Raw genomic sequence first — 27,499 nt, 5'->3', positions numbered from 1 at the left:
CACAGACAGCTACGTTTTTGCACCAATAGTAAAGTAAACTTAAACCCACCTGTCAAAGGAGCTCAGCTTTTCCTTTAATGACTCCACGAAGATGTTTATCCAATGATAACGCAGCACAACAGTCTGTGACAGACTGATATGAAACTCTCGGAGGCGAACCATTGGCAGCCCGAATGTCTGCAAGTAAGTCAGCAGCACATCAATAAGTTCGATAAACTCCTCTTCGGGGTAGTCTGGAATTTAAAAGCAGGGTCTTATTTCCTTGAGAAAATATGAAAGCACCAATTTCTTGGTTGCAAAGGTGGTTCTGGAATAGTTTATCACACGTTCATTTAATTACAAGTTATTTTAAAACAGTGAAATCAAAACTGTTCACAGGCAACTGGTCCTGTTCTTAAAGTAAAGGGTAACTAAAGCAGAAATGCCCATCAGTATTGAAATGATTGCCTTCTGCCCTACGTTGCCAGGTTAACTTCCAAGCAAAGTGAGGACACATTCCCCTGTTAAAAGAAACAGAGCTTAGGAAAGTTAAATGTCAAAGAGTTGCCTTGTTACTGGAAACCCATTTAGTTATTTTCACAACACTGAATAAGGATTGACTTTGTATCAAAGGACAGTCGAAGATACATCCTAAAAGGGACAGGAAGACCCTATTAAAACCAGAGGATATTTAGGGACTTCAAACACACACTTGTGAGAATCTCAGAAAAATGACCTGGGATTTCAGTTGTAGTAAGAAATATTAGTTGCCTGTCAAGTAGTCATCACTTGATACTGATTTTAGTTTCCCGATTATGGTAGAAGACTTAAAACACTAAATCTAGTCATAGCAAACATATCTCTTTTTTTCAAAAAACTACCAATCTCAATTGCGACTATAACAATAGGAAAATTATTCAGAGTCATACATCAACCAGGACAGTTTGAACGCTGATTTATCTTTTACAGATAGATGAAGTCACAGTATAATTGTTAGTATACTGATATCAGCTTCCTTACTCAATGTTACTACATTACTGCACCAACTCCAAAATATACACACACATAGCAGTTTCAATTCATGAAGCTAAGATATTTTTCCCTTGTTGAAAACAATCAAATGTCATAATCAGTCACAGCAAATACATAACACTCTTACAAAAATCTTTGAAGGTATTGCTCAGAAATTATGTGAGATTGAAAACATATTCAGCACATTGCTGATCAGGGTGAACTGAAGAGTACAATATTTCATCCATTTGATGCAGGGGAGGGAAAGTCTAGGGGTTCTGGTTTTGGCTCAAAAATAATTGTCTACCAAAGATTTCTTCAAATTATTTAAACCTCCAGCTTGATCGCTGTGAATGAAAACCTTCAAGTAAATTTTCTTATTGTCTCCAGGCAGTTGTGAAACAAATTATAATATGGATCACCACAGAGTTGACCTCAAACTGAGGGCTGGATTTTCCAAACATTTGATGAAATGTTCATTTTTTGGTAGTTTCGCGGAGGTTTCCATCTGTGAGCAGTAGTGACCTTTCTCATTCAATTTTACCCTGCTCATTTAAGTCTGCACACCGGTTCCATGGCTCTGTTTTTTGTGTCATTTTACATTTAAAGCCCACTGCATACTATTTCCAACCTTGTCAGTTTGGTCTGAGGCATATACCTGGGTTATTCTGGAGTCCATATTCCAAAAGAACACACATAAATGCTGCAACAACATTCATTGTGCAAAACTGTGCTGGTAAACTGGATGATCAGTGAGTTAAGATGTGCTACGATGTGGTAAGGCTGGTGCTTCCATGGATGGAAGGTGCAGGCAGTTCCTGTCCATAGAGTGCACTCTAAGATGTTGGGAAAGCAGGTCAAAATGGATAGCAGGAAAAGTTGATAGCAAGCTGTAACCATTAGGTTACTTTCAAGTCTGGGATTTTGTGCCATCTATTTTAGTTTTGGTATGTGGGAAATAGCAACCTACATATAAAGTGAGGCAAGATTAGTAATAGTGAGTTGTTAAATCATGCAAAAAGCTCCTCACCACTCGATGAGATTCTCATCTAGTCACTGAGACTTCAAACAGAAAACATACTTCTTCTCAACATTGAGAATCTCACATTTCATTCTTGTTGTGTTTTCCCACTCTGTTACTACAGCCAATGTTTCTCAGAGGTTGGGAAAATTCAGCCCAGTTTCCCATGGAAGCATCATGAGTCTCCCTACAGCGTATGGACTGCGGCCGTTCAAGAAGGCAGCTCACCACCACGTTCTCGAGGGCAACTATGAACAGGCAATAACCCTAACCCAGGCATCAATGCTCAGATACCACAAGTGAAGAAAAGAGAAGGGTTTTCTATAACTGAGATCATGCAAGCTGCCCAAGAGGAAGCACATTCCTTAAGGGCCTTAGCAATGGTGAACATTTTGAAAAAGAGACTGCTTTCTTTGCTGAAAAATTTCTTTCTTCCCCTTTAGCTTTGAAGATGCAGCAACAAGTTATTTTAGCATGTTTGTTACAGCCCCAATCAGTGGCTAAAATCATATACAGCATCAATTTGAAGTGGTAAAGAAAATGTCCTGCTAAAACCAAAAGCTGATCCTGTCCCAATAAACAATCAGTGAAGCCTCCCAAGTATTGTACAACACGTACCGTTTCTGTCTTTATCTGTCACCCAGACAGAAAGTCTAACATCAAATCAAATTCACAACATTCCTGGGTGTGCCACAATGTTATAAACTCAGGTATAGGACAGTTTTGGTAAATTTACAACCATACTTTATAGTTTAGATTTTCACCCCAAATGTTTAACTTATACTTAAAACAAAACGAAAAATGTCTACAAATGGAGCTATCAAAAACCTGCAGTTTTATGCTTGCTGCTATATTTTCATTTGTTGCCTTCCATACCGTGACTCTTGACACCAACTGAAAATCGGTCCTCAGATCTACCAACTGAACCGCCTGTCAAAAAATCAAGAATTAGCCTAGCCTTGACACAAGCTTCTGAGTTTTATCAACTCTTTGGATCAAAGCCTCTGTCTCTCATAGGAGTCTGGGTTCCATTCTCCATGGGCTCAAAGGGAACACACTCACCGGAGTCGGGAGGTCATAGCTTTGCACATAATCTTGGCAAATAATTCAGTGCTGCCCCGTGAATTCTGCTGCCTTAGAGGATGATGCATGGTTAAACCATAACAGGTTGAGGCCCCAGAAGAGACACCTGTGGACCTTCACTTGTCACATGCTCCCAATAAGACAAATGCCCACTTATGCAAGCTCTACCTTCTGCCAGCCAGTTAGTCTTCCATCTATGGTATTATGTTAGTCACTACTCCATGTTAGTCACTACTTGATGTGGCACCTTATGAAATGCCACTTGGAAACCTAAGTAAAATACATCTGTAGACTCCCTTTTACCCACAGCACATGCCACGTCGTCAAAGAATTCTAATAACTTGGTTAAACATGAGTTTTTCTAAGAATGCAACTATAAAGACTTTAATAGTTCACCATGACAGATGTCAAGCTACCTTTCCCATAGTTCCTGTTTCCCTCCCTTCTTGACTAGAGGGTAACATGTGCAAACTTCCAATTTTATGGAACCTTTCCTGAACCTAGCAAATTTTGAAAAATTAACATAAGTATCTACAACTTCATTAGCTACCTCCTTTAAGATTTTTGGATGAAGTCCATCTGGGTCCGGAGACTTGTCAGCCCACAGGCCTTTTTTTCTAAAGTTAATTCATGGAACACGGCCACCACTGGCAAAACAGTTACTTCTTGTCCGTCCTTAATTGCTCAGGTGGAGATTAACGGTGTGACTTTAAAAATCACAAGTAAACTAGGCCAGGTAAGAATGACAGATGTCCTTTCTTAAAGGACATCAGTGAACCAGAGGAGCTTTTACAATAATCAATGGTGGTTAAGGTTGCTGTTAGGCCAACTTTTCATTCCAGATTTTCACTAGAACCAAATTTCATCATTTGACATGGTGCAATTCAAATCCATTTCATCACCTCAAGGGATTCTGGAGTATTAGTGACATTAGCTCTCTGCCATCACTTTCCTCTTAATCAGTTTGCTCCATACTGCTTCCCAAATAACTAAAATTTCACCACATCCCTTTTCCTTTCCACCTTCTGACATAGTTAGTGCTGGAAGGTTTCTGGTATCCTCTACCGTGAAGACAGAAGTGAAATATTCATCGATTTCAGACAGCATTTTGTTATTATCTAATAACTTTCCACTCTCACTCTCCGGAAAACATTCACTTTACTTCTTACTTTCCTTTTTCAATATTTGTAGAAGCTCTTGTTATTTGTTCTTACAATTCCAACTAGATTCCTCTCATATTGATTTCTTCTACCTGATTAACCCTTCAGTCATTTTCTATGTTTTTAAATATCTGACCAATCATTTGAGCTACCTCTCCATTTTGTACAGTTATATGCTTTTTCCTTGAAGTTTGTTGCTTTCCCTAACTTCTTTAGTTCGTGTAGATAGCGAGTCCTCCTTTTAGAACTTTTCTTTCTACTGTAAAATATATATATTGTGTATCTGAAATATCCCCTTAAAAATTTGCCACTGCATTTCTACTGATTTATCCCTTAGCCTGGTAACAGCTTTCATGTTCACATAGTTGCACTTATTTAACTTTAAAATACCAGTCTTAAAACCAATCAAATCTCCCTTTCAAACTAGATGCCAAGTTCAATCATATTATGATCGCTGCCAACCTTAGTTTTCCAGTTTGCAAGGATTCAAACCACCCATGATTATCAACATCTCTTTATCACAAGGACCCAATATTTCTTCTTGTGTACTCTGTGCTACGTTGTGTTGACTGTTAAGCACCAATGCAAACCATTCCCAATAGTGACTTCTTTCCCATACTGTTACTCATTTCCATCCAAACAGATTCTACATCTTGATCAACTGAATCAAAGCCATCTTCAACCATTGCCGAAATATCATCCTTGATCAACAGTGCAACCCCTTCAGCTTTACTTACCTTTCTATTCCCTCTGAATGTCTTACATGGAGAACTCAACCTGTCACCTTGAAGCAATGTTTCCATAATGGCTACCATATATATTTATTCCAGTAAGTAATATCAATTCATTTACTTTGTTATGAATGCTACATACATTCACATACAAAGACTTTGTTTCCTTTTATCATCTTTATAACATTCAGTCTTGACTGTTCATGTATTACTTAATTTTTACTGTGTTCTTCTGTCATTGTCTAACCCCATTTACCATTAACAATTTTGTCTCTAACGTTGTTTCCACTCTTTGTAATACAACATCTTTCCATATTTGTTTGATACTTAAGAGCTCCTGCTTCCCTGATTATGTGGTTAGCAAGAACACTGACTCCAGCAGAGGTTCAATTGTAGACCATCCCAATTGTACAAGTTCCACTTTCCCTGATACTTGGCCATGGCCCCACAACCCAGAGCTCATTTCTCCCATAACAGTCTTTCAGTCACACATTCGTCTCTCTGATTTTAAGCACCCTATACCAAGTTAGATGCAGCTCAGGCAAAACAGCTAATTTCATCACAGTCCTACTGGATCATAGGGCTCATAAGAGAGAGATGACTGGTGGTGGTTTAACCCGAGAGTGACCATGCTTCAGGCAAGGGAGAGGTTGAGGAGGAAAAAAACCCAGAGATTATAACCTTTGAGGTTCTACCTTTTAATTTAATACCTAGCTCCACATGCTCTCTTTGCAGAACTTCCTTCATATTTCTACTTGAATGATTGAGTGAATGAATTAGCTTTATTGTCAAATGTACTCAAATGAATACAGTGAAAAGTTTACAGTGGCCACATAACAGCATCATCTAAGATACCTAGCTACAGATACTGAAGATCAAATTCTTAGGAAACAAAAAAAAATTAAAAAAGGTAAAAAGTAGTAAATAGTTCAACATTATAGGTCATACTTGTGTTGCTGGCACTTGCATGGACTAAGACAACTGGATCTTCATCCAATCACTGCAGGCTCCTCTCTCTCCCCGAGGAGATGTCCTAAACCTTGGCAATGGGCAGTCAACTCAGCCGGCGGGTCTCTTGCTCTTTGCTGCAGAGAACATTGCCAATCCCCCCAACGAAATCCCTTGCTACCATACATTCCTTGTGACTCCCCTCCTCACTTGCATGGCTTCCCGCACCGTGATGCCACGTTTAGTTTGCTATACCACCATGTCGTCTCTGCTCTCAACCATACAGCTGAAAACAATGTTTTGGACAATTGCAGAAGCTGACCTTCCTGCCGTCTGAGGTTCCCTTACCTGTCTCACTCTCAGTTAACCCATCTGCTTGATCACAGAACAAATCAAAAGACCTTACCTTAAAATAGTGTGACTGCCCACTGGTGCAAAGAATCTAGGGCACCTTCCCCTGCCTGAAGTGTACTTGCACTTCAGCCTTTAAGTCATAAACGCTGAGCTGAAGCTGCTCAAATATCAAACACTGACAACAGACATTCCTGTCTGGGTCACAATGGCATACAGATGCTCCCACGGACAACAGACTTGACATATTACCTATTCTGTTGTCCTTAAATCAGTTTTACTTAATTGCTCAGTTACATTATTTAATGGAAAATAGTTTCAGGACAACTTAAAATCTTTAGGGGTTGATCAAAATGTAATATTTCATCAAAAGTCCTATTCAGTACATGAAGAATATGAAGTTAATACAGAGACAGTGATTCAATAATCATTATCTGCAACATTACTTCTGGAGCTCTCTCTATCCAATCTAATCTATTAACAAGAGTAGATTTTCTATACTGAATTGAATTGAATTTATTGTCATGTGTACCGAGGCACAGTGCGAAGCGTGGTCTTGCCAGCAATACAGGCAGATCACAGAGTTAAGTGCATAGGTAAGTAAATAATAGGTCAACAGCAGCAAAAACAAAAACACAGGTACAGGCAAATGTTAAGAGTTTGTGAGTCCATTCAATATTCTAACAACAGTAAGGTAGAAACTGTTACGAGACCAGCCAGTGCGTGTTCAGGAGAAATTTTAGTGGTTACATTTAAAATTGACCTGTAAAATGGTGCCACAATAACATTTGAATTGTTTTATCATTTGTTGGAATATATACAACTGAGACAACAAAGTGCACATTGAAGCAAAATTATCTTTAAGCGGTTTCAAGTCAATGCTCAGCTGGATTGCAATATAGAGTGACAGCTACAGTGCAGGTTCAATTCCCATACCAGCTGAGGTCACCATGAAGGTCCTGCTTTCTCAAGCAGAGGCATAGTGACCCTCAAGTTAAACTCACCACCAGGCGTCTCTCTCTAATGAGCGAGCAGCCCAAGGTTTCAACAAAATGGACACTAATATGTAGCATTTAAGAATAAGTGTCAATGAAATTAAGATAACTCACAAACAGTCTAATTGGAAAACAAAATGATTAGAGTGTAGCCAATAAAACTGATAAAAGGATATGGTTTTGTCGCAAAAGACTTGAAGATACAAAAAGAGTGAAATCAATGCTGCAGCACTGAACAACTATTACCAACTGGAGGGGAAGGGAAATCTTTAACTGCTCCTGTTTAGTTCAGTTTTGAAATAGAGGGTATGGTCATCTTTTCATTCAGATAATTACAATGGGATATGATTAAAGTTTAGCTCCAATCATATTTTTACATGATGTTTTGAACAACACAAACATTTCAGTGAGAAATGTTACACAATAAAGGAGTGGGTGTTCCAATGCATATTGTGCAAATTTGCCAATGAGAAATATATTTTTGCTGTTCTCTGTTATTAAGAGACTAAAGAATTAAATAAACCTCTTGCTTGGTTGCCTTCTTAAATTTGAATATTGATGCTCTTTGTCACATTGTTTCATGTAAGTATTGGTAAACAACAGAGTGCATCAGTATCACTTGCCCAATGATGGAACCCTCATTATGTAGCATATTTACCTTACAATTGATAACAAATAACCAGAAGATCATTTGCACTACAAATCCAATATACAGAGATCCACAGTCCACTAACAATAACAAGATGTAGCAACATTTATTCTTCTTTTGGCACAGCCAAGATTTCTTTGTCAATAAATAACAGCAATAAGAAATAAGACGCTGGTGATTCACTTAATTACTTTATTTGGGATCCTTCTCTATTCAAAGTGATTGTGGGGTTTATTTTCATAACCATAATAAGAGTTTGTTTGCTGTGAAGCATGTTGGAACGTGTAACAATACAATATGTAACTCAGAGTTCCTTCTTTCCTTTCAGACTTTGTTCTGGCATCACTATAAATTACATCAACAGTTTTCTAATTTCCATATTGAAATTTGCTGAACCCTAAGATCAATGACTCACATTCCAAGTACACAAGTGTTGCCCAGTTGCCTCGCTGGTGTGGAAAGCTGCGTATGCGACCATCATGCTTCACACTATCATCCAACTCCTCTTCAAGTTCCTTGAACATCCCCATTACACTCTCTGGGACTGGCAAGTGTTGGGATTTCACTCTGTGCATCACCAGTTAAAAACAAAACATCGACACTCAGCGTCAGCATTTAATGTTGAACTTTAGACTTATTCCTTTATTTTTCTACTTTTTACCTAAGATTTGTACCTAGATACCTTGCACCTAAGATGACGCCATGAATGGAATCAGTACATCACTGAGTTAAGCAAAATCCAGATAGAGGTTTCAAATAAAAATGTGTTGCTTGCCTTTATGCTTCTTCCTTTTTTTAAATTGCACATTTTTGTTTACCTCTCATTCTTGCAATTTGTTTTTTTTTCTCTCTTTCATCTTTCATTGAACTCATCATCTCCAGTTTGCAGCAAGAAATACAGAGATTTACAGCTGCATTTTTTAAAAACAAAATGGTTGCAACTTGGTGCAGGCCATCAAACTAAAATAATCAGGCATATTTAATGTTGCTGAAGTCTAGGAACATTAAAGAACGCCACACACACAAAATAAGAATTTTACATTACTTGGAATATAAAAACCTAAATGAGGTACTGGAACAAAGGGCACAATTCAACAAATTACTTAGTATCTGAACCTCACTAACACACATGAATCAGATCGTCACAAAATCAAACTTTATGAAGTAATGAAATTACTTTAAACTTGCATCAACTTAATTCACTTCTGCTCAGTGTTTTGAGTTATAAATAGAAAATGGAAGTGCCATGGGGGGTATAAAGGACGCTTAAAAGGAGCATGATAAATTTGCATGGTTGAGTGTTAAAGAATGAAAGGCTTCTGAGCTTTGGTGCCAAGCATGGTAAGTCACACATAATCAAATGTCATTGGTAAGTCCATATATAAGTGTATCAGATGAATTAACCCTCACTGGCACAGCCTCAAAAAGCTCAATCAAAGTAGATCAACAAGATTTGCCTCTAACAAATCCATGATGGCTTTACTTACATTAGCCCTATTTGTCCAAGTCATTGTTAACTTAGTCTTGGATGATTGCTACCCAACACTGAAGCTAAACTGGCTTGTCCAGTTTGAACAAGGGTGTAGCTTTTGCAATTATTCAATATTCTGGCACTTTCCTCTCAAGGATAACCATATCTTCATATTTTCCAGCCTACTTCCTTCAGTATCCCTTTGGTCCTAATGACTTACTAATGTTAAGTACAGCCATCCTTTTGAAAACATCGTCTTTATAAAATTTCAGCCCATCCAACATCTCAATCACTTCTTCATTCACTATACCCTAACCTCAGTCATGGATAAGATCCTGGAATCCATTGTGAAGGATGAGATTTCTAAATACTTGGAAGTGTGTGGTAAAATAGGGCAAGTCAGCATGGTTTCATCAAGGGGAGGTCATGCCTGACAAATCTGCTAGAATTCTTGAGGAAGTAATGAGCAGATTAGACCAAGGAGAACCAATGGATGTTATCTACCTGGATTTCAAGAAGGTCTTTGACAAGGTGCCACACAGGAGGCCGAGTAAGACAAGGGTCTGTAGTGTTAGAGGCAAGGTGCTAGCATGGATAGAAACTTGGCTATCGGGCAGAAAGCAGAGAGTGGGGATAAAAGGGTCCCTCTCATGATGGCAGCAAGTGGTGTTCTACAAGGATCAGTGTTGGGACCACAACTTTTCAGTTTATACAGTAACTATCTAGATGAAGGAACAGAGGGCATTCTGGTTAAGTTTACAGATGATACAAAGATGGGTAGAGGTTCAGGTAGCATTGAGGCGGCGGGGAGGCTGCTGAAGGATTTGGATAGGTTAGGAGAGTGGGCAAAGTAGTGGCAGATGGAGTACAACATGGGAAAGTATGAGGTCATGCGCTTTAGTAGGAAGAATAGAGGCATGGACTATTTTCTAAATTGGGAGAAAATTCAGAAGTCGGAAGTGCAAAGAGACGTGGGATTTCTAGTCCAGGATTCTCTCAAGATAAACTTGCAGGTTGCATCAGTAGTTAGGAAGACAAATTCAATGATGGCATTTATTTTGAGAGGACTTGAATATAAAAGCAGAGATGTACATCTGAGGCTCTATGAGGCTCTGGTCAGACCACATTTGGAGTATTGTGAGCAGTTTTGGGACCCCATATCTCAGGAAGGATGTACGGCCCTGGAGTGTTTTCAGAGGACGTTCACGAGAATGGTCCCAGGAATGAAAAGCTTAACATATGAGGAACATTTAAGGACTCTGGGTCTATATGCAATGGAGTTTAAAAGGATAAGGGGGTATCTAGTTAAAACATATAGGCTACTGAATGGCCTGGACAGAATGGATGTTGGGAAGATGCCTCCATTGGTAGGAGAGACTAGAACCCAAAGGCACAGCCTTACAGTAAAGGGAAGATCATGGAGCATAGTTAAATCTGAGATAGATAGGTTCTTGAATGTCATGGGGAAATCAAAGGTTACAAGGAGAAAGCAGAAATATGGGATTGAGAAACGTATCAGCCATGATTGAATGGTGGAGCAGACTCGATGGACTGAATGGCCTAATTCCTGCTCCTAGGTGTTATGGTCTTACATTGCAACAGCCATCATTTCACGCTTAAGCACTCACATGGTACCTTGACTTTGACCGGTGTCTCTCTCATCCTTTTCCTATTTAAGTGCAGATGGAAAACTTCTGCATTTTCTTTAATGTTAACTGCCATTGTCTTTTCATACTTTTTTCATTATACTAAATCCCTTTTCATTTTACTTCCGAAGGTACTATATTTAGACTGATTCTCACTCACATTTTCACTCAAATAAATGCCTTTCCATTTTTTTTTGCTGGTTCTGCCATTCTTTGTGGGTCTTTCACCATCCGGGGAGCTCCTGTTTTAGTTGACTTGAGGTCTTCCCCCCCCCCCCCCCAATATTCTTTCTACACCCACCTAAACCACCTCCTTTCTTTTTGTTTTGGTCGGTTACAGCTTTACCAGGCAATCTGGGGGTGTTGCTGTGAGAACGTGATGAAGTTGGAGGTGGGAATATTTACACTAGCAAGGACAGTTTGGGCTGAATGGCCTGTTATTACATTAATTCTGTTTATGTGTTACATTTATTTTGGCTCGGGGGAATCTCCTGGCGGCGCACACTGACCCTTCTTCAGCTAATTCCGGCCTCAGTTACTCACTCAACCCCGCCGGCAGCTCCTTCCTCTGCTTGGCCTCGGGATCCCTCTCCGCCCGGACCCTCCTTCTCCTCTTCCTCCTCGCTGCTGCTGCTGTAATTCACCAAAAACATCCCAGGGCTTAACGCTCTCACAACCGCTCCCCTTCAGCCGCCGCCATCTTGGGCCCCGGTGCCACCCGCTGAACGTTCCGGCCTGGGCGGCGGGCCTGGGAGGAGGGTTCCGGGAACTCACACAAACAACGACCACCCCACCCCCATCCAGGAACCTCCCGAAAGTAACACAAACCTCACCCCAGCTACTCACACACCTCGCCCGTGGTCTGTTCTCGCCATGAAGTCAAATGATTTTAAATATATATTTTGTTATAGGCCTCCATCCCCTTTTTAACATTTGCAACAGGACTTTCCTTATTATTGAATTGGAGGGTTTTTTTTAAATCTCTGATTGAAATGTCACCTCTTTGCTGGAACTAATTGTGCATTTTCACAAAACAATGTAACTATTATTCGTTTTATAGTGGAAAAGTCAACATCTATAGAAAATTGCATATTTGTGTCTTGCTATGAAGCCCCAGCTCAGCAATCTAATAATATTGAAGGTGATAGACAAACTTGAGAGTGCAGTTAATAAAGTACTTGGAACTCTGGACCTTATCAACAGTGTATGGATTTTAAAAACAAAGAAGTTACGATAATTGAGTTTAAAACACTGGTTTGCCCACAACAGGGGTATTGTGCCTGGTTGATGGGTAATGAGGAAGAATATGAAGGCATAAAAGAGAAAGCAGTGAGATTTACAAGGATAGTTCCAGAAATGAGGAACTTCAATTGTGTAAATAGATTAGAACAGCTGCAGGGGCTGTTCTCCTCAGAGAAGAGAATGGTGAGAGGAGATTTGACAGAGGTGATCAAGAGCAATTTTGAAAGGTGCAAATACACACATGCATATCTTTCTTTCTTTAATAATGCCATTAGCTCTTCGTCCATCAGCAGACAGGACCTGTTTAATCCTTATTGCGGGGTAACACTTCTGACAATGCATATGCCCTCAGTGCTACATTGGAATTTCAATCTTGATCATGGGCTCAAGAGATTGGCAAGGTTTTTGTCCTAAGAAAAGAATTGCTGGAAAATTCCAACAGCATCTGTGGAGTGAACCTTACTTTCAGGTTGAGACAAGCTATTATCGGAGCATTTCATATCAGCCTGAAATATTAGCTCTGTTTCTCTCCACAGTTTACTGCCTGCTTAAAATATTTTCCAGAGTTTTTTTTGTTTCAGATTTCCAACATTCACAGTATTTTGTGTTTGTTTTAGGATTGTGTCATTCTGACATAGAAATGAGAGTTACCAGCTGAAGCATTCTGGAATATTAGATAAAAATAAAATTCCTTCGTGGCCTAGGGACGGACTTCCCCTTGAACTATTGCCAGATCCTGCTGTAGTTCTTTGTAATTCGTAACACATCAATGTTTTAAACCTGAATACAAATTTTTAAATGTGTTCCCAAATAGCATCAGGGTAGACAGGAGATGAGATGAGGATCCCTTTTGTAATCCATTTGCTGCACAACTGTGCTTCATTCCTTTGTAGAATAGAGACGGGGCAAGATTCTACTTCAGGAAACAAAGAAGCAATTTTAAAAACAAGTTGTATGTTTTAAACACCCCGTCCTCAAAGAATTAATACACACATTCATTTTGGCACCTCTCTGATTAGTGCCAACATAATCAAAAAGCAAATTGACAACTTTTGTTTTACATATGCACGATTTTGCTCTTTGTCTTGACTCTGCTGCAGACTGGCACAATTTGGCTATCTAGATTGCATGAGTGATACTTCTGAACAGTTTACTCGAAATCACAAGCTGCACAGACAGCACCAGCCTGACGTCCTGTTCTGCTGGCTACCCAAATAACATGTAGACCCCATTAACATAGCGTTCTGGAGGCAGCGGCTGAGAACTGAAGCAGTCTCAATCCGGCTAGTCACTAGGGGGTGCCAAAGTACATCTAATACCCAACTTGTACTTTACAGTCTGACGAATAATTTAAAACTGTGCTGTGCAGGATAATGTGAAAATGGAATGCGTAACTATTTCTCATGTTAATCTGTTAGGTCTTTTCCAGAATATATATTATATATTAATGCATTTGTCCTTTCATTGACTCACTTTAACCTTTGATATCATTTTTGTTCATCCATCATGCTCCCACTCTCCCTGTCCACTGTCTGCGACTGAATCTAACCCCTCGCAACTTTGGGATCTTGTTTGATCCTGAGCTTCCAATTGTACAACCTTTCTGTTACCAAAACCGATTCTGCGCCAACATCGCCTCTCCTGCCTCAGCTCATCTGTTGCAGAAACCCTGGTCGTTGCCATTCCAATGTCCTACTTGGCTAAGCCCCTACCCTTCAAACTAAAAGTCTTGCATTTGAATGACGCTTTTCACATCCATTGGAAATCAAAGCAAACTACAACAAATGAATTTTGGATTAGTGGTGCTGGAAGAGCACAGCAGTTCAGGCAGCCTGAACTGCTGTGCTCTTCCAGCACCACTAATCCAGAATCTGGTTTCCAGCATCTAGAACATAGAACATAGAAAAATACAGCGCAGTATAGGCCCTTTGGCCCTCGATGTTGCGCCGATCCAAGTCCACCTAACTTACACTAGCCCACTATCCTCCATATGGCTATCCAATGCCCATTTAAATGCCTATAAAGAGGGAGAGTCCACCACTGCTACTGGCAGGGCATTCCATGAACTCACGACTCGCTGAGTAAAGAACCTACCCCTAACATCTGTCCTATACCTACCACCCCTTAATTTAAAGCTATGCCCCCTCGTAATAGCTGACTCCATACGTGGAAAAAGGTTCTCACGGTCAACCTTATCTAAACCCCTAATCATCTTGTACACCTCTATCAAGTCACCCCTACACCTTCTTTTCTCCAATGAAAACAGCCCAAGTGCCTCAGCCTTTCCTCATACGATCTTCCTACCATACCAGGCAACATCCTAGTAAACCTCCTCTGCACCCGTTCCAGTGCCTCCACATCCTTCCTATAGTATGGCGACCAAAACTGCACACAATACTCCAGATGGGGCCGCACCAGAGTCTTATACAACTGCAACATGACCTCAGGACTACGGAACACAATTCCTCTACCAATAAAAGCCAGTACGCCATATGCCTTCTTCACCGCACTATTTACCTGGGTGGCAACTTTCAGATATCTGTGTACATGGACACCAAGATCCCCCTGCTCATCCACACTACCAAGTATCCGACCATTAGCCCAGTACCCCATCTTTTTGTTACTCTTACCAAAGTGAATCACCTCACACTTACCTACATTGAACTCCATTTGCCACCTTTCTGCCCAGTTCTGCAGGTTATCTATATCCTGCTGTAACCTGACACATCCTTCCTCACTGTCAACAACTCCACTGACTTTCGTATCATCCGCAAACTTGCTCACCCAACCTTCCAGCCCCTCCTCCAGGTCATTTATAAAAATGACAAAGAGCAATGGTCCCAAAACAGATCCTTGCGGAACACCGCTAGTAACTGCACTCCAAGATGAACCTTTACTATCAACTACTACCCTCTGTCTTCTTCCAGCCAGCCAATTCCTAATCCAAACCTCCAACTCACCCTCAATGCCATACCTCCGTATTTTTTGCAGTAGCCTACCATGGGGAACCTTATCAAACGCCTTACTAAAATCCATATACACCACATCTACCGCTTTACCCTCGTCTACCTCCTTAGTCACCTTCTCAAAGAATTCAATAAGGTTTGTGAGGCACGACCTGCCCTTCACAAAACCATGCTGACTATCCTTGATCACATTATTCCTATCCAGATGTTCATAAATCCTATCCCTTACAATTCTCTCTAAGACTTTGCCCACAACAGAAGTGAGACTCATCGGCCTATAGTTACTAGGGTTATCCCTACTCCCCTTCTTGAACAAGGGAACCACATTTGCTATCCTCCAGTCTTCTGGCACTATTCCTGTAGACAACGAGGACATAAAAATCAAGGCCAATGGCTCTGCAATCTCCTCCCTTGCTTCCCAGAGAATCCTAGGATAAATGCCATCAGGGTACTTATCTATTTTCACCCTTTCCAGAATTTCCAAACCTCTTCCCTACATACCTCAAAGCCGTCCATTCTAATTAATTGTGACTCAGTATTCACACCGGCAACAATGTCCTGTTCCTGAGTGAATACTGACGAAAAGTATTCATTCAGTGTCTCCCCAATCTCCTCAGCCTCCACACGCAACTTCCCACTACTATCCTTGACTGGACCTATTCCTATCCTAGTCATTCTTTTATTCCTAACATACCTATAGAAAGCCTTTGGGTTTTCCCTAATCCTACCAACTAAGGACTTTTCATGTCCCCTCCTTGCTGCTCTTAGCTCTCTCTTCAGATCCTTCCTGGCTACCTTATAACTCTCAATTGCCCCAATTGAACCTTCACACCTTATCTTTACATAGGCCGCCCTCTTCCCTTTAACAAGGGATTCCAATTCCTTATTAAACCACGGCTCCCTCACATGACCCTTTCCTCCCTGCCTGACAGGTACATACTTATCAAGGACACTCAATAGTTGCTCCTTGAACAAGCTCCACATATCAATTGCGCCCTTCCCTTGAAGCCTACTTTTCAAAGCCACGCATCCTAAGTCGTGCCTCACCGCATCATAATTTCCCTGCCCCCAGCTATAACTCTTGCCCTGCAGTGCACACTTATCCCTCTCCATCACTAGAGTAAAAGTCACCGAATTGTGGTCACTGTCCCCAAAATGCTCACCTACCTCCAATTCTAACACCTGGCCTGGTTCGTTACCCAGAACCAAATTCAGTATGGCCTCACCTCTTGTTGGCCTGTCTACATATTGTGTCAGGAAACCCTCCTGCACACATTGGACAAACTCCGACCCATCTAACGAACTCGAGCTATAGCTTTCCCAGTCAATATCTGGAAAGTTAAAGTCCTCCATAACAACCACTCTATTACTTTCACTCTTCTCCTGAATCATCCTCGCAATCCTTTCTTCTACGTCTCTAGGACTATTAGGAGGCCTGTAGAAACTCCTAACAGGGTGACCTCACCTTTCCTATTCCTAACCTCAGCCCAAACTACCTCAGATGGCGAGTCTTCATCCATCATCCTTTCCACCGCTCTAATACTATCTTTGACAAGCAATGCTGCAAGTTCACCTACTTTATTTTGTATACTTCTTGCATTGAAGTATACACACTTCAAGCCACTTTCCTGTTTACAGGCACCCTCCTTTGAGATTGATGCCATGTTCCTAACCTCCCTACACTCCACGTCCTGCACCCTAAAGCTACAGTCTAGGTTCCCATGCCCCTGCAGAGTTCGTTTAAAACACCCCCAAGAGCACTAGCAAACCTCCCCCCAAGGATACTGCTGCCCCTCAGGTTCAGGTGTAGACCATCCTGTTTATAGAGGTCCCACCTTCCCCAGAAAGAACCCCAGTTATCCAGATACTAGAATCCCTCCCTCCTGCACCATCCCTGTAGCCACACATTTAACTGTTCTCTCTCCCTATTCCTCAACTCTTTATCACGTGGCATGGGTAACTAACCAGAGACAACAACTCTGTTTGTTCTAACTCTGAGCTTCCAACCTAGCTCCCTGAAAGCCTGTCTAACATCCTCAGCCCTCTTCCTACCTATGTTGTTGGTGCCAATGTGGACCACGACTTCGGGCTGGTCCCCCTCCCCCTTAAGGACCCGGAAAACACGATCAGAGACGTCACGTACCCTTGCACCTGGGAGGCAACATACCAAACATGAGTCTCTCTCGCCCCCACAAAACCGCCTACCTGTGCCCGAAACTATCGAGTCCCTGATAACTATTGCTCTGCTCTTCTCCACCCTTCCCTTCTGAGCAACAGGCACAGGCTCCGTGTCAGAGGCCTGAACCCCATTGCTTACCCCTGGTAAGTCGTCCCCCCCACAAGTATCCAAAACGGTATACTTGTTCTTGAGGGGAACAGCCGCAGGGGGTCCCTGCATTGGCTGTCATTGTTTTTACCTACAACAAATGAAGTTCATTTCTTGAGGTTCAGTCACTGTTGCAACATAAGAAACCTTCCCACACATCAGATCAAGCCAAAAATCAACTGGCCCTGTCGTAACTCAACCAGTCACATCCAGCGTCCATTCTTGTGCTTGATACCTTACGTTGGTTCCCATGTGGCCAATGCCTCAATTTTAAACTTTGCATTCTTGTTTACAAATCCTTCTGGGGCGTTGCTCCTCCCTATGTCTATAAACACCTTCTTCCCCAAAACCCTACAGCGCCTCTATACTTGTTTAAATTTGGTCTCTTACATATTCCTGATTTTAATCGCTCAGCTATTGGTAGCCCTGAGTATAAACTCTACGTCCCTTTCCTTGTTTGGAAGCTGGTTACAATTCAACATTTTGACTCGGTTTTTTGGATACCTGCTCGAATAGTTCACCGTGATTCAGTGTCAAATTTTCTTTGATAATCTGCATCTGAAGTCCTCTGGGATGTACTGTTATACGTAAGGGCAGGGGGTGAGCAAAGGAAAAAAAAGAACCAGATTAGATAGCAGTTCCTGCACATCGGCCAGACACAGATTACCAAATCTGTCACAGAAAGGAGAATTCAATCTCTTCTTTCATTCATATTCATCTCACCCAGGAGTAACCTCATTACCATACAGATCATACTGACGACATTAACAAACTGAAGTCTGGTGTTCAGGACTAAGGGATACCTGTGACTTCTATGAGTCTAGTGGGGCATTGTCTTGGTCAACAGGGAATGCTGAGGAAGGCATTTAACTTGTGGAGTACCAGCTCCTGTTTTTCATGCCATGTTCCTAACCTCCCTACACTCCACGTCCTGCACCCTAAAGCTACAGTCTAGGTTCCCATGCCCCTGCAGAGTTAGTTTAAACCCCCCCCCCCCCCCCCCCCAAGAGGTTTTTCATGGTTTCTGATCCTTCTCAACTCTGCAACAAAAGTGAATTTTAAGTCAGTGACCCAATTACACTGCACAACCCAATTTAAACAATCCCCCAAAGGGACACTCATATACACTTATCCTCTGTATAAAAACTCGAACATGCAGCATGTTCATTCTCCATATTTAACTCTATAAACTACATGTCCTCCTTTTGTCTGTCTTGGCAGAATTGTTATTATTACTAAGGTCAGTGTCTTCTCTCCTCATATTCCCTAAGAGAGTAGTTACAATCTCCAGTCATTTGTATGGTCACAGCACTAACTTTGGTTGACTCAGTTCATAGAGTCAACCCTTCAGTCCAACTAGTCCATGCCAACCATGTTCCCAAACTAATCTATCCCTCTAAACCGTTCCTTTCATGAACTTACCCAAAAGTCTTTTAAGTGTTGTAACTGCACCTATATCTACCACTTACTCTGGCCGTTCATTCCACACATGAACCACTCTCTCATGTCCTTTCTAAAGCTTTCTCCTCTCACCTTAAAAATATTCCTTCTAATTTTGGATTCCCCCATCCTAGGAAAAAGATCCCTGTTATTCACCTTATCTATGCCCCTCATAAAACCCTATAAAGCCATCCCTCAACCTCCTATGCTCCAGTGAAAGTTTTCCTAGCCTAACCAGCCTCTCCTTATAACTCAAACCCTCCATTCCTGGCAACTTCCTGACCCCTCTCTAGCCTAATAATAAATGTATCAGTTTAATAAGTGTATAATTTATTAACAAGTTTCTGCAACAGCAAATTGTAGCTGTCCTGGTTAAATGGGCTACTATGTGAAGCTTAAAGCACAGGCATCAAAATATTCAGTAAGTCATCAGAAATATAACGTCAGGAGCACCTGATGTGAGAAGCTGCAAGCACCTAGATTGCACCACAAACAAGCCTGTGCAGGAAATAATATTTTGCACACATTAACGTGGGGTGTGTTACCTGTATGCACAGAGTGGGCTCAAAGTACTTGGCACACAGACAAAAGGTGTAACCTGCTTACCTATCAGAAATGTGTCTTTCAACTTGTAGTCACATGTTGTGGCACTGTTGACCTTTGTGTGAAATACTTTATAACCAAGGTCGAAAGTGTGTCTATAGATTTTGTTGCCTCAGCACAATTAAGCTGTGAACCTGTTCATGTGGCCCCAACAGTTCTTCCTTCTTTTTCGCATGCTTTATTTCCTTTGCACAGTTACTTCCTTGAACTCGAATAAAATGTGATAATAAATAAACACTATTAAAGAACAGTAATGTTGATTCTACATCGCAGGATATGCTTTCCATGAAATAAATGTTAAATTCCATACCGGATTATATGCAGAAAATAAAATAAAGTGAGGGAAAGGGAGGTTAATGAATAGACATTTTTTTTAAAAAAAACCAACAGACTGAAAAAGTTATGATAACATTTGATTTTGTGGCATCTCCATCAAAAATTAAAATCTGAACAAAAGAGATTCTGCAACTTTGTAAATTTTATGCCTCAATGTGGATCTGACCCCCAACACCATGACCTCCACCACATCTAAACAAACAAGCAATTCTGGAATCCAACCTAACCAGAAAGGGAAATGAAGTCTGAGTAACTGGCACCTTACCCACAGCAGGCCACTCTAAGCAACTGAGACAATTACTGTGCCCAACCCCACTCCCCAACTCCAAAAAAGGAGTGCATGTTTCTATGGTAATGTACATATTCGTGTGCAGGATAACGATGGATGTCGCCATGCCTTGGACTGTTACATCTAAATCCAGTTATCATGTTTCTCTAACAGACAGTTGGTTACTCATTGTGACTTTGCAAATTCAACTTGTTTAGTTCTATAGGATGTTGGTTGTCTGCAATTGCTCTCTTAGAGGCTAAACAACTTTATTAGGCTGCTGCTGCTCTGAGTGCCTTGCATCCCTACTTTTTCCTTAACTTAGAGTAAGGTTCTCTCACTCTCTATAATGCAATAAACTCTTTATTTAGACTATATGTTATACTGAATGCAGCTCTCCAGCACAGAAATTCTCTTTTGCCCCTCTTATTGTCTCAATCACTTGTTTCTCTTTCTTGTGCTGTGCTGATGTCAGAATAGCATCACCATTTACATTGTCATCATTGAAGTATTGCTATCCAATTGTACTATAATAGGGCCACCAACTTTCATTCCATCACATACCTGACCAGGAATTTATCCTTCTCTCACACCTGTAATCAAATTCTGGAATGGGATTTAATTCTAGAGTTTATGGCTCAGAGGCAAGGATAATATCCACTGCAATACCTCCATTCTGCAGCTATCAAAGGTATTTTTTCAGTACAAGAGAGGTTATTCAAAAGTAATTGAGACCAGTCATATATTTTTAAAAATTGCTTACTTTGGAATGAACAAGACCTAAGTTTTAGTTTTGAGTATTTCAGTGAAATACCATTATTGTCTAGATCGTGGGGAAGTAGGGCATCTTTAACAGCAACTTTCAGGTTTCCATGTTTATCTGTGCATGCATGAGTACCAGAAATCGCTGTCCAATTAAGTGTTTAACAACGGCAATATCAGAAAACATCATCATTTATTTATTGCAATATCCAGGGTATATGGGTGGTTAGAATAATGGCAAATGAAATTTGATGCAGATGACTGGAAGGAAAAGAAACTACCATAAGACATAGGAGCAGAATAGGCCATTCAGCCCATTAGGTCAACTCTACCATTCAATGTGATCGCGGCTGATCTGATAATCCTCAACTCCGCTTCCCTTCCATTTTCCACATTATCTTCGATTTCCTTGCTTAATGACCCAGCCTCTATACCCTCTGTGGTGAAGTACCTCTCTCACAGGGAGATACAAATGTACCTCCCTGTGAGAGAAGAAACTCCTCCCTATCTCTGTCTTAAAGGGGTGGCCCCACATTCAGAAGTTATGTCCTCTGATTCTAAACTCTCCTTCAAAGAGAAACAACATTTCCACATCCTTCCCTGTCAAATTCCGTAAGAATCTTGTACATTTCAAAGAAGCCATCTCTCATCCTTCTAAACTTCAATGAGTACATGCCCAACCTACTCAATCTCTTATAAAACAGTCCCTCCACAGCAGTCTAATGGGCCTTCTTTAGACTGCCTCCAATGCCAGGTTATCTGTCCTGAGATAAGGGGAATAAAAACTGTTGATATAATTCCAGCTGTGGTCTCACTAGTGCCTTGTCTAATTTTAGCAAAATTGCCCTACTTCCAAATTCCACGTCATTTGAAATATTGGGCAATATTCTATTTGCCTTCTCTATTATCTGCTGGACTTGAATGCTAGCTTTTTGTAATTTTGCATGAAGACTCACAGATCCCTCTGTTCTGTAGCAGTCTGAAGTGTACCGTGTGCAATTTTGCCATCATATCATAAAAAGTACAGAGATACTAAAGAAAATATGGAGAAGATATACAAAGGGATATATGAATATCCATATCAGAAAAGGTTTGACAGACTGAGTCTCTTTCTCTTGAAAGATTTAAGCCGAGCAGTGCCCTAATAAAGGCCTTTCAAATTATGAAAGATCTTGACAGAGCGAATGTAGAGACAATGTTTTGTCTTGTTGGGAACCAAAAGCTATTAACATAAGGTCATCACCAAGTAACATGAGGAAATTCAAAATTGTGGTGAGAATGTGGAGTGTTCTACCAGAGGCACTGGTCAATGTGAATAGTATAGGTGCATTTAAGGGGAAAACAGACAAGCATATGAGTGAGAAGGGACTAGAGTCATAGAGATGTACAGTACAGAAACTTCAGTTGAACTTGTCCATGCTGATGAGATTTGCCAGCACCTGGCCTGTATCCCTCTAAAACCCTTCCTATTCATATTTCCACCGATATATCTTTTAAATGTTGTACTTCCTCTGGCAGTTCATTCCATACACACACCACCCTCTGCATGAAAACGTTACCCCTTCAGTTCCTTTCATATGTTTCCCCTCTCATCCTAAATCAATGCCTTTTAGTTCTGGAATCCCCCACCCCAGGGAAAAGACTTTGTCTACTTACCCTATCCATGCCCCTTATGATTTTATAAATCTCTATAAGGTCACCCCTCAGCTTCTGATGCTCCAGGGAAAACAGCCCCAGCCTATTCAGCCTTTCCCTGTAATTCAAACCCTCCAACCCTGGCAACACCCTTGTAAATCTTTTTTGAACCCTTTCAAGTTTCACAACATCCTTCCTATAAGAGGGAGACCAGAATTGTACACTGGATAGTTAACATAATAGATTTAAATGAGGAAAATTGGGACAAGACTTGAGTGGAACATAGGCAGCAGCACAAGGCTTGTTGGGTTCAATGAGTTATTTCTGTATTGTACACTGTAAGTAAAGTTCCTCTTCACACGGGATGATAGAATGGACAACAAGACGTGTCTTTGGGGGAAGTGGAGATTTTTTCTGGATTCTCATGGAGTTCAATGATTCAAATGACCATTCTCATCCATAACTGCCTTGTGAAATGTCACAGGTAAATTCCATCTTATTCTGCTTTGGCTGGATTTACGAATATTCCCAGTAAGGGTCTCTGATAGCAATCACGGATTACTTTGATTAATGGTTTCCTCTCCTTAGCCCAGAGTGCAAAGACTATCCTATTACTGTCCAAGTGAAAATGAACTGACTCATCACAGACTGACAATTGGACAAAAAAGAGCAATGTGAACGGTCATGTAATCTGAATCGGGGAGATATGCTTTGACAGGTTAATTGCCTAATAAAGGATGACTGTGCCAGAAATGCGTGTTTTTGCTGATTCAAAACCCAGCCCTGCTTTAATGCAGTAATTTCTGCCAGCCATAGTGATAATGCTACACCCTGCAAATATTCACTTTCAATGTCAAATGTCATATTTATGTTACACCCAGAAATAAATTATTGCTTTGGATATTTTGGTACTGTTTTAGCTGGGAGAGAGGAACTGCAGATGTTGGAGATCAGAGTCAAAAAGTGTGGTGCTGGAAAAGCATGGCCAGTCAGGCAGCATCCAAGGTGCACGAGAGTCAGCTTTACGAGTATAAGCAACTTTCCAGATGAAGGGCTTATGCTCGAATTGTCGACTCTCCTGCTCCTCAGATGCTGCCTGACCAGCTGTGCTTTTCCAGCACCACACCTTTTGACTGTAATTTAGGTGCTAAAATTGTCAAATCTCATTCCTGTTTCCAAACTCATCTATAACTGAGATTCTTACTGCCTCTCTAGTATCCAGTGAGATATCACTCCAACAACTCTGCACTCTTTAATATCTGTCCTCTTGTATATTTCTACAATTGATAGTTATATCTGTAGGTATTGGATCATAATCTTTGAAACACAGTCCTTAAATCACTCCATCTCTGGACTTAGCTGTGCTCTTTAAGATACTTTGTAAAACCTTTTTCTTTGACTTACCTTGTGTTACCCTAAGTGGTTTGGTATTAAATCTGATTTAATATTGCTCTTGCGAAGCACCTCGGGTATTTTTACTCAATTAAAAGTGTCATGTAACTGCAAGTTGCGGGCTGCTGCTGAAAAAAGGAGATTAATTCCTGTCAAAAACTGGAATCAGAACCAGACATTGTTTGTAGGTGCTCAAGTGTACTTGTGATCACTTGTCTCCCTGGACTATATTCGTTGCTTTAAAGCATGGCCTGTTATCACTACTTATGACAACATCCATAAACCAAAGATTTTGCATGAAATGAACTTTTGGGAGTGTTGGTGGGAGCCTCACCCTAGTGGACACAGGTGCAAAATTTGTCATTAAGGTGCTAATCTTTTGTACATCACCCTTCATTTTCAAACTTAAATCCTGCCATTGATGGTTTTCATGACACCATGATTGTACGAAAGTTGATAGGTGCCACTGTCCACTTCAACATGCTGAAATCCACAGTTGGTCAGGATCGGTTATGTGTGTGTCCAAGTTGTTTCCTGAAATCAATGGATGAGAGGTCAAATTTGGCTTGGCAAAACTGTTAAGTTGCAAGAGCTAGGAGAAGAATAAATTGAAGTGTTATCTTCGAGAATGGTCTGTAAAGGACACAAGGTGCTGAAACAGAACGATGTCACTGAAGTTCTCAACATCACACATAAACTTGTGAAAAGTATTGAAAATGTTAGTGAGTATTTTCCAATGTGGAAGATAAAAGCAAATGATCTAGACAATGACAAGTATGTAGTTTTAGTTAATGTAGGACAACTCAGAGGAAGACAATGATCAGGCAGCAACAAACTAGAGACATCTCCAAAAGTGAAGCTGAGCATTCCAGACTGAGTAGTAGGATTTATTACATCAAGCACTAAGCCATGGACAACCAGTGTTGTGAGCCTGCATGTCCCTCACATAGGGATAACCATAATATTGTATTTACTAATGATGTGCAGAATGTAAACAGTAGCAATAGTGAATATCTTTTTTAAAAAAACCTGACACACACATACACAAAATTAACATACAATTTCTATGTTATTTCTGAACAGCTGAGCAATCCTATCTGTGGTCAATTTCATTGCAGATTTTGCACCTCACACTGTTCAAGCTCCACAGAACACCTCTTCCAGTGGATGACACCAGGTGGCACTTTGGTTTTAAAACATAATCTCATGAAATGTTGCTTGATTGTGCAGGCTTGGTGTATTAGCCATTGGAAATGCAGGGTTACAGGAGGAGGGTGGAGGGGTGGCTGGATCTGGGTGGCATGTTCTTCGGAGGGTCGGTGTGGACTTAATCGGCCAAATGATCTGCTTCCACACTGTAGGGATTCAATGATCGGGATGTAACCCATTCCCTAAACATCCAGATCTCTTTAGAACTATCATTTATTCAGTAATATGAATGAGACTACCATACCACAATGAAATAGGCTTTGTTTTCAGATACAAAAGGGTCACTTCAAAAGCAATACATTCACATGATTGAGTGTTGCCTGCAATGTAGACCGAGATGCCGGTGAAGAGCAATCAATTTGATGAAATGTGCTCTATGTTTTGCCACGTTGCTCCTGATGAAGGTCACATCTTCAAAATGGAATGCTCAGGATCCCCAGAAACTCGAAATAGTTGCTGCAAAGGCCCAATGGGGTAAAGCTACCATTTAAGGCCCTCCCACATTAGTACAATGATGGACTCAAACCCATGGATAAAGCTCTCAAGTTCTATGGACCAGAGAACATTAAGCGTGAAATGTAACTACTGTATCTTGTAAATGTAACATGTAATTTTAAGGGTAGCATGGCACCATAATGTTGCAAGCATTATGTTGAAAGGAAATGAACTATCACACACTTTATGTAATATCAGATTTGAATTATTAGTCATTGCACTTTTACAAGGTTAATGAATGGAGTATCTTTCTTCTGAGTTGCTTGACTGGACATTATGAATGATTGTGCTTTAATACACTAAAGTGTTTGAATTGATGCGTTACATCAGCATGCAATAGTTGACAGCAATTTTGCATCTGCGTCACAAAATTCCAGGTTCAAATCTCACTCCTGGATCTCCACAAGAATTCAGGTTGACACTCCAGAGCTGAAGAAGTGCCACACTGTCAAAGGTGCTATCTTTTGAATGATAAACTGATGCCTGCACTGGCTGTTTGAGAGAATGTAAAAGATTCAATGCCCTTATTTCAAAGGAGAACAGAGGAATTGTCCATGGCCGATATTTAATCTTCAAGAACGCAAAACAGATTGACTGGTCACTATGATATTGCTGCTTGTGAGAGCTTGCTGAATGCAAATTGCCTATAGTTCTAAAGTGCTATGAGACATGCAAGTGCTTTATGAATGCAAGTCTTTCTTTTCCTTTCTTTTAGTTGTCCCATGTTTTGCATGATTATTTCTTAATGTAACACCCAACTCATTGTATAAAAATAATTTGAACTATTTGAAAACTTAATTATGAAACTGTAAATGATTAACTAACAAGAGTCTTCATGCTGAACTATATTTAAAAGGCAACAGTTGATTCAAATAATGATTATTTAATCCCAATTAATTATGTGTTGACATCAAATTGCCAAAGAGGATTTTCTAAATAATCTCTTAATACTACAGCAATTTTACAAATTTCTGCCTTCTCCATGAATTTTCACTAGGAGGAAACATTCTTTGAGAGTTCACTGGTATTGAGAATTCAGATGTGAACAATCCATTCACTCATTTCCAATCAAGAAAATAATTATTGGAAGAAATGTTGACCCAGCCAGCAATGCCCATAAGCCATGATTTTTTTTTTTAAGTCGAGGCATTCACTCTATCATTCCCCAATTGCTCCATCAGCATATGGTTCAAACTCTTTAACTAGATATCAGTGGATGGTAAGAAGTGATTTCAAGTCTACTTTTATGCAATGTCACCTGTTTGGATTTGAAATTCTTCCTTCCATGGTACAGTGAGTTCACTAATAACCCTCATCAAAGTAACAGATTGGCACTTATCAACCCAGAAGAGACAGCTCATTTTATTCACAGATAAAAGTAAAATGAACATTTCAAAATTAAATCTTACATTTTAACTAGTTCATATCTGCACACAACTCATCAGGATTTAGATACCGAGGACATGGAGCTCAGGAAATACCCTATTAATATATTTATTCTCAGTCAAATGCTGAATCCTGAATAAGGCTGTCATACATCGTGACTACTAACAATTCTGATATGACATTTAGCGATATGTCCACAGAAATGTTCTGCCTCATTTTCCTGCAACCTAGTGATTTTCTGAACCTCCACAAACACGGACATAAAACAAAACAATCCACACCCTTATTGGTTACATGTCGACAGGTTAAAACCATGCCAGTCATTATATGTTACATTTAGCAGTGTTTACTGTGTAAGTACTTGAATATGTATGATGCTAATAAAGTTTTTTAT

The 27,499-nt window shown here is 40.4% G+C and overlaps 1 protein-coding gene across 1 annotated transcript in view; it reads right to left on the bottom strand.

Annotated features, from left to right (window-relative positions):
• The window catches only part of usb1 (U6 snRNA biogenesis 1), a 28,994-nt gene extending 17,242 nt beyond the window's left edge, over nt 1-11,752 (bottom strand). The window contains exons 1-3 of the mRNA XM_043707166.2: nt 11,589-11,752; nt 8,344-8,495; nt 50-233 (exon numbers count right to left, since the gene is read on the bottom strand). Coding sequence (XP_043563101.2) covers nt 50-233; nt 8,344-8,495; nt 11,589-11,698 — 446 coding nt within the window. The 5' untranslated portion in view covers nt 11,699-11,752. The remainder of the gene's footprint in view (nt 1-49; nt 234-8,343; nt 8,496-11,588) is intronic.
• Nucleotides 11,753-27,499: the final 15,747 nt, after the last annotated feature.

The sequence above is a fragment of the Chiloscyllium plagiosum genome, unplaced genomic scaffold (assembly GCF_037043375.1).
Source record: "Chiloscyllium plagiosum isolate Xiang-an unplaced genomic scaffold, Cpla_swu_hap1 HiC_scaffold_17, whole genome shotgun sequence".
Classification (NCBI taxonomy): domain Eukaryota; kingdom Metazoa; phylum Chordata; class Chondrichthyes; order Orectolobiformes; family Hemiscylliidae; genus Chiloscyllium; species Chiloscyllium plagiosum.
Note: the sequence above shows the minus strand (reverse complement) of the source record. Positions and strands in the feature narration are given on the sequence as shown.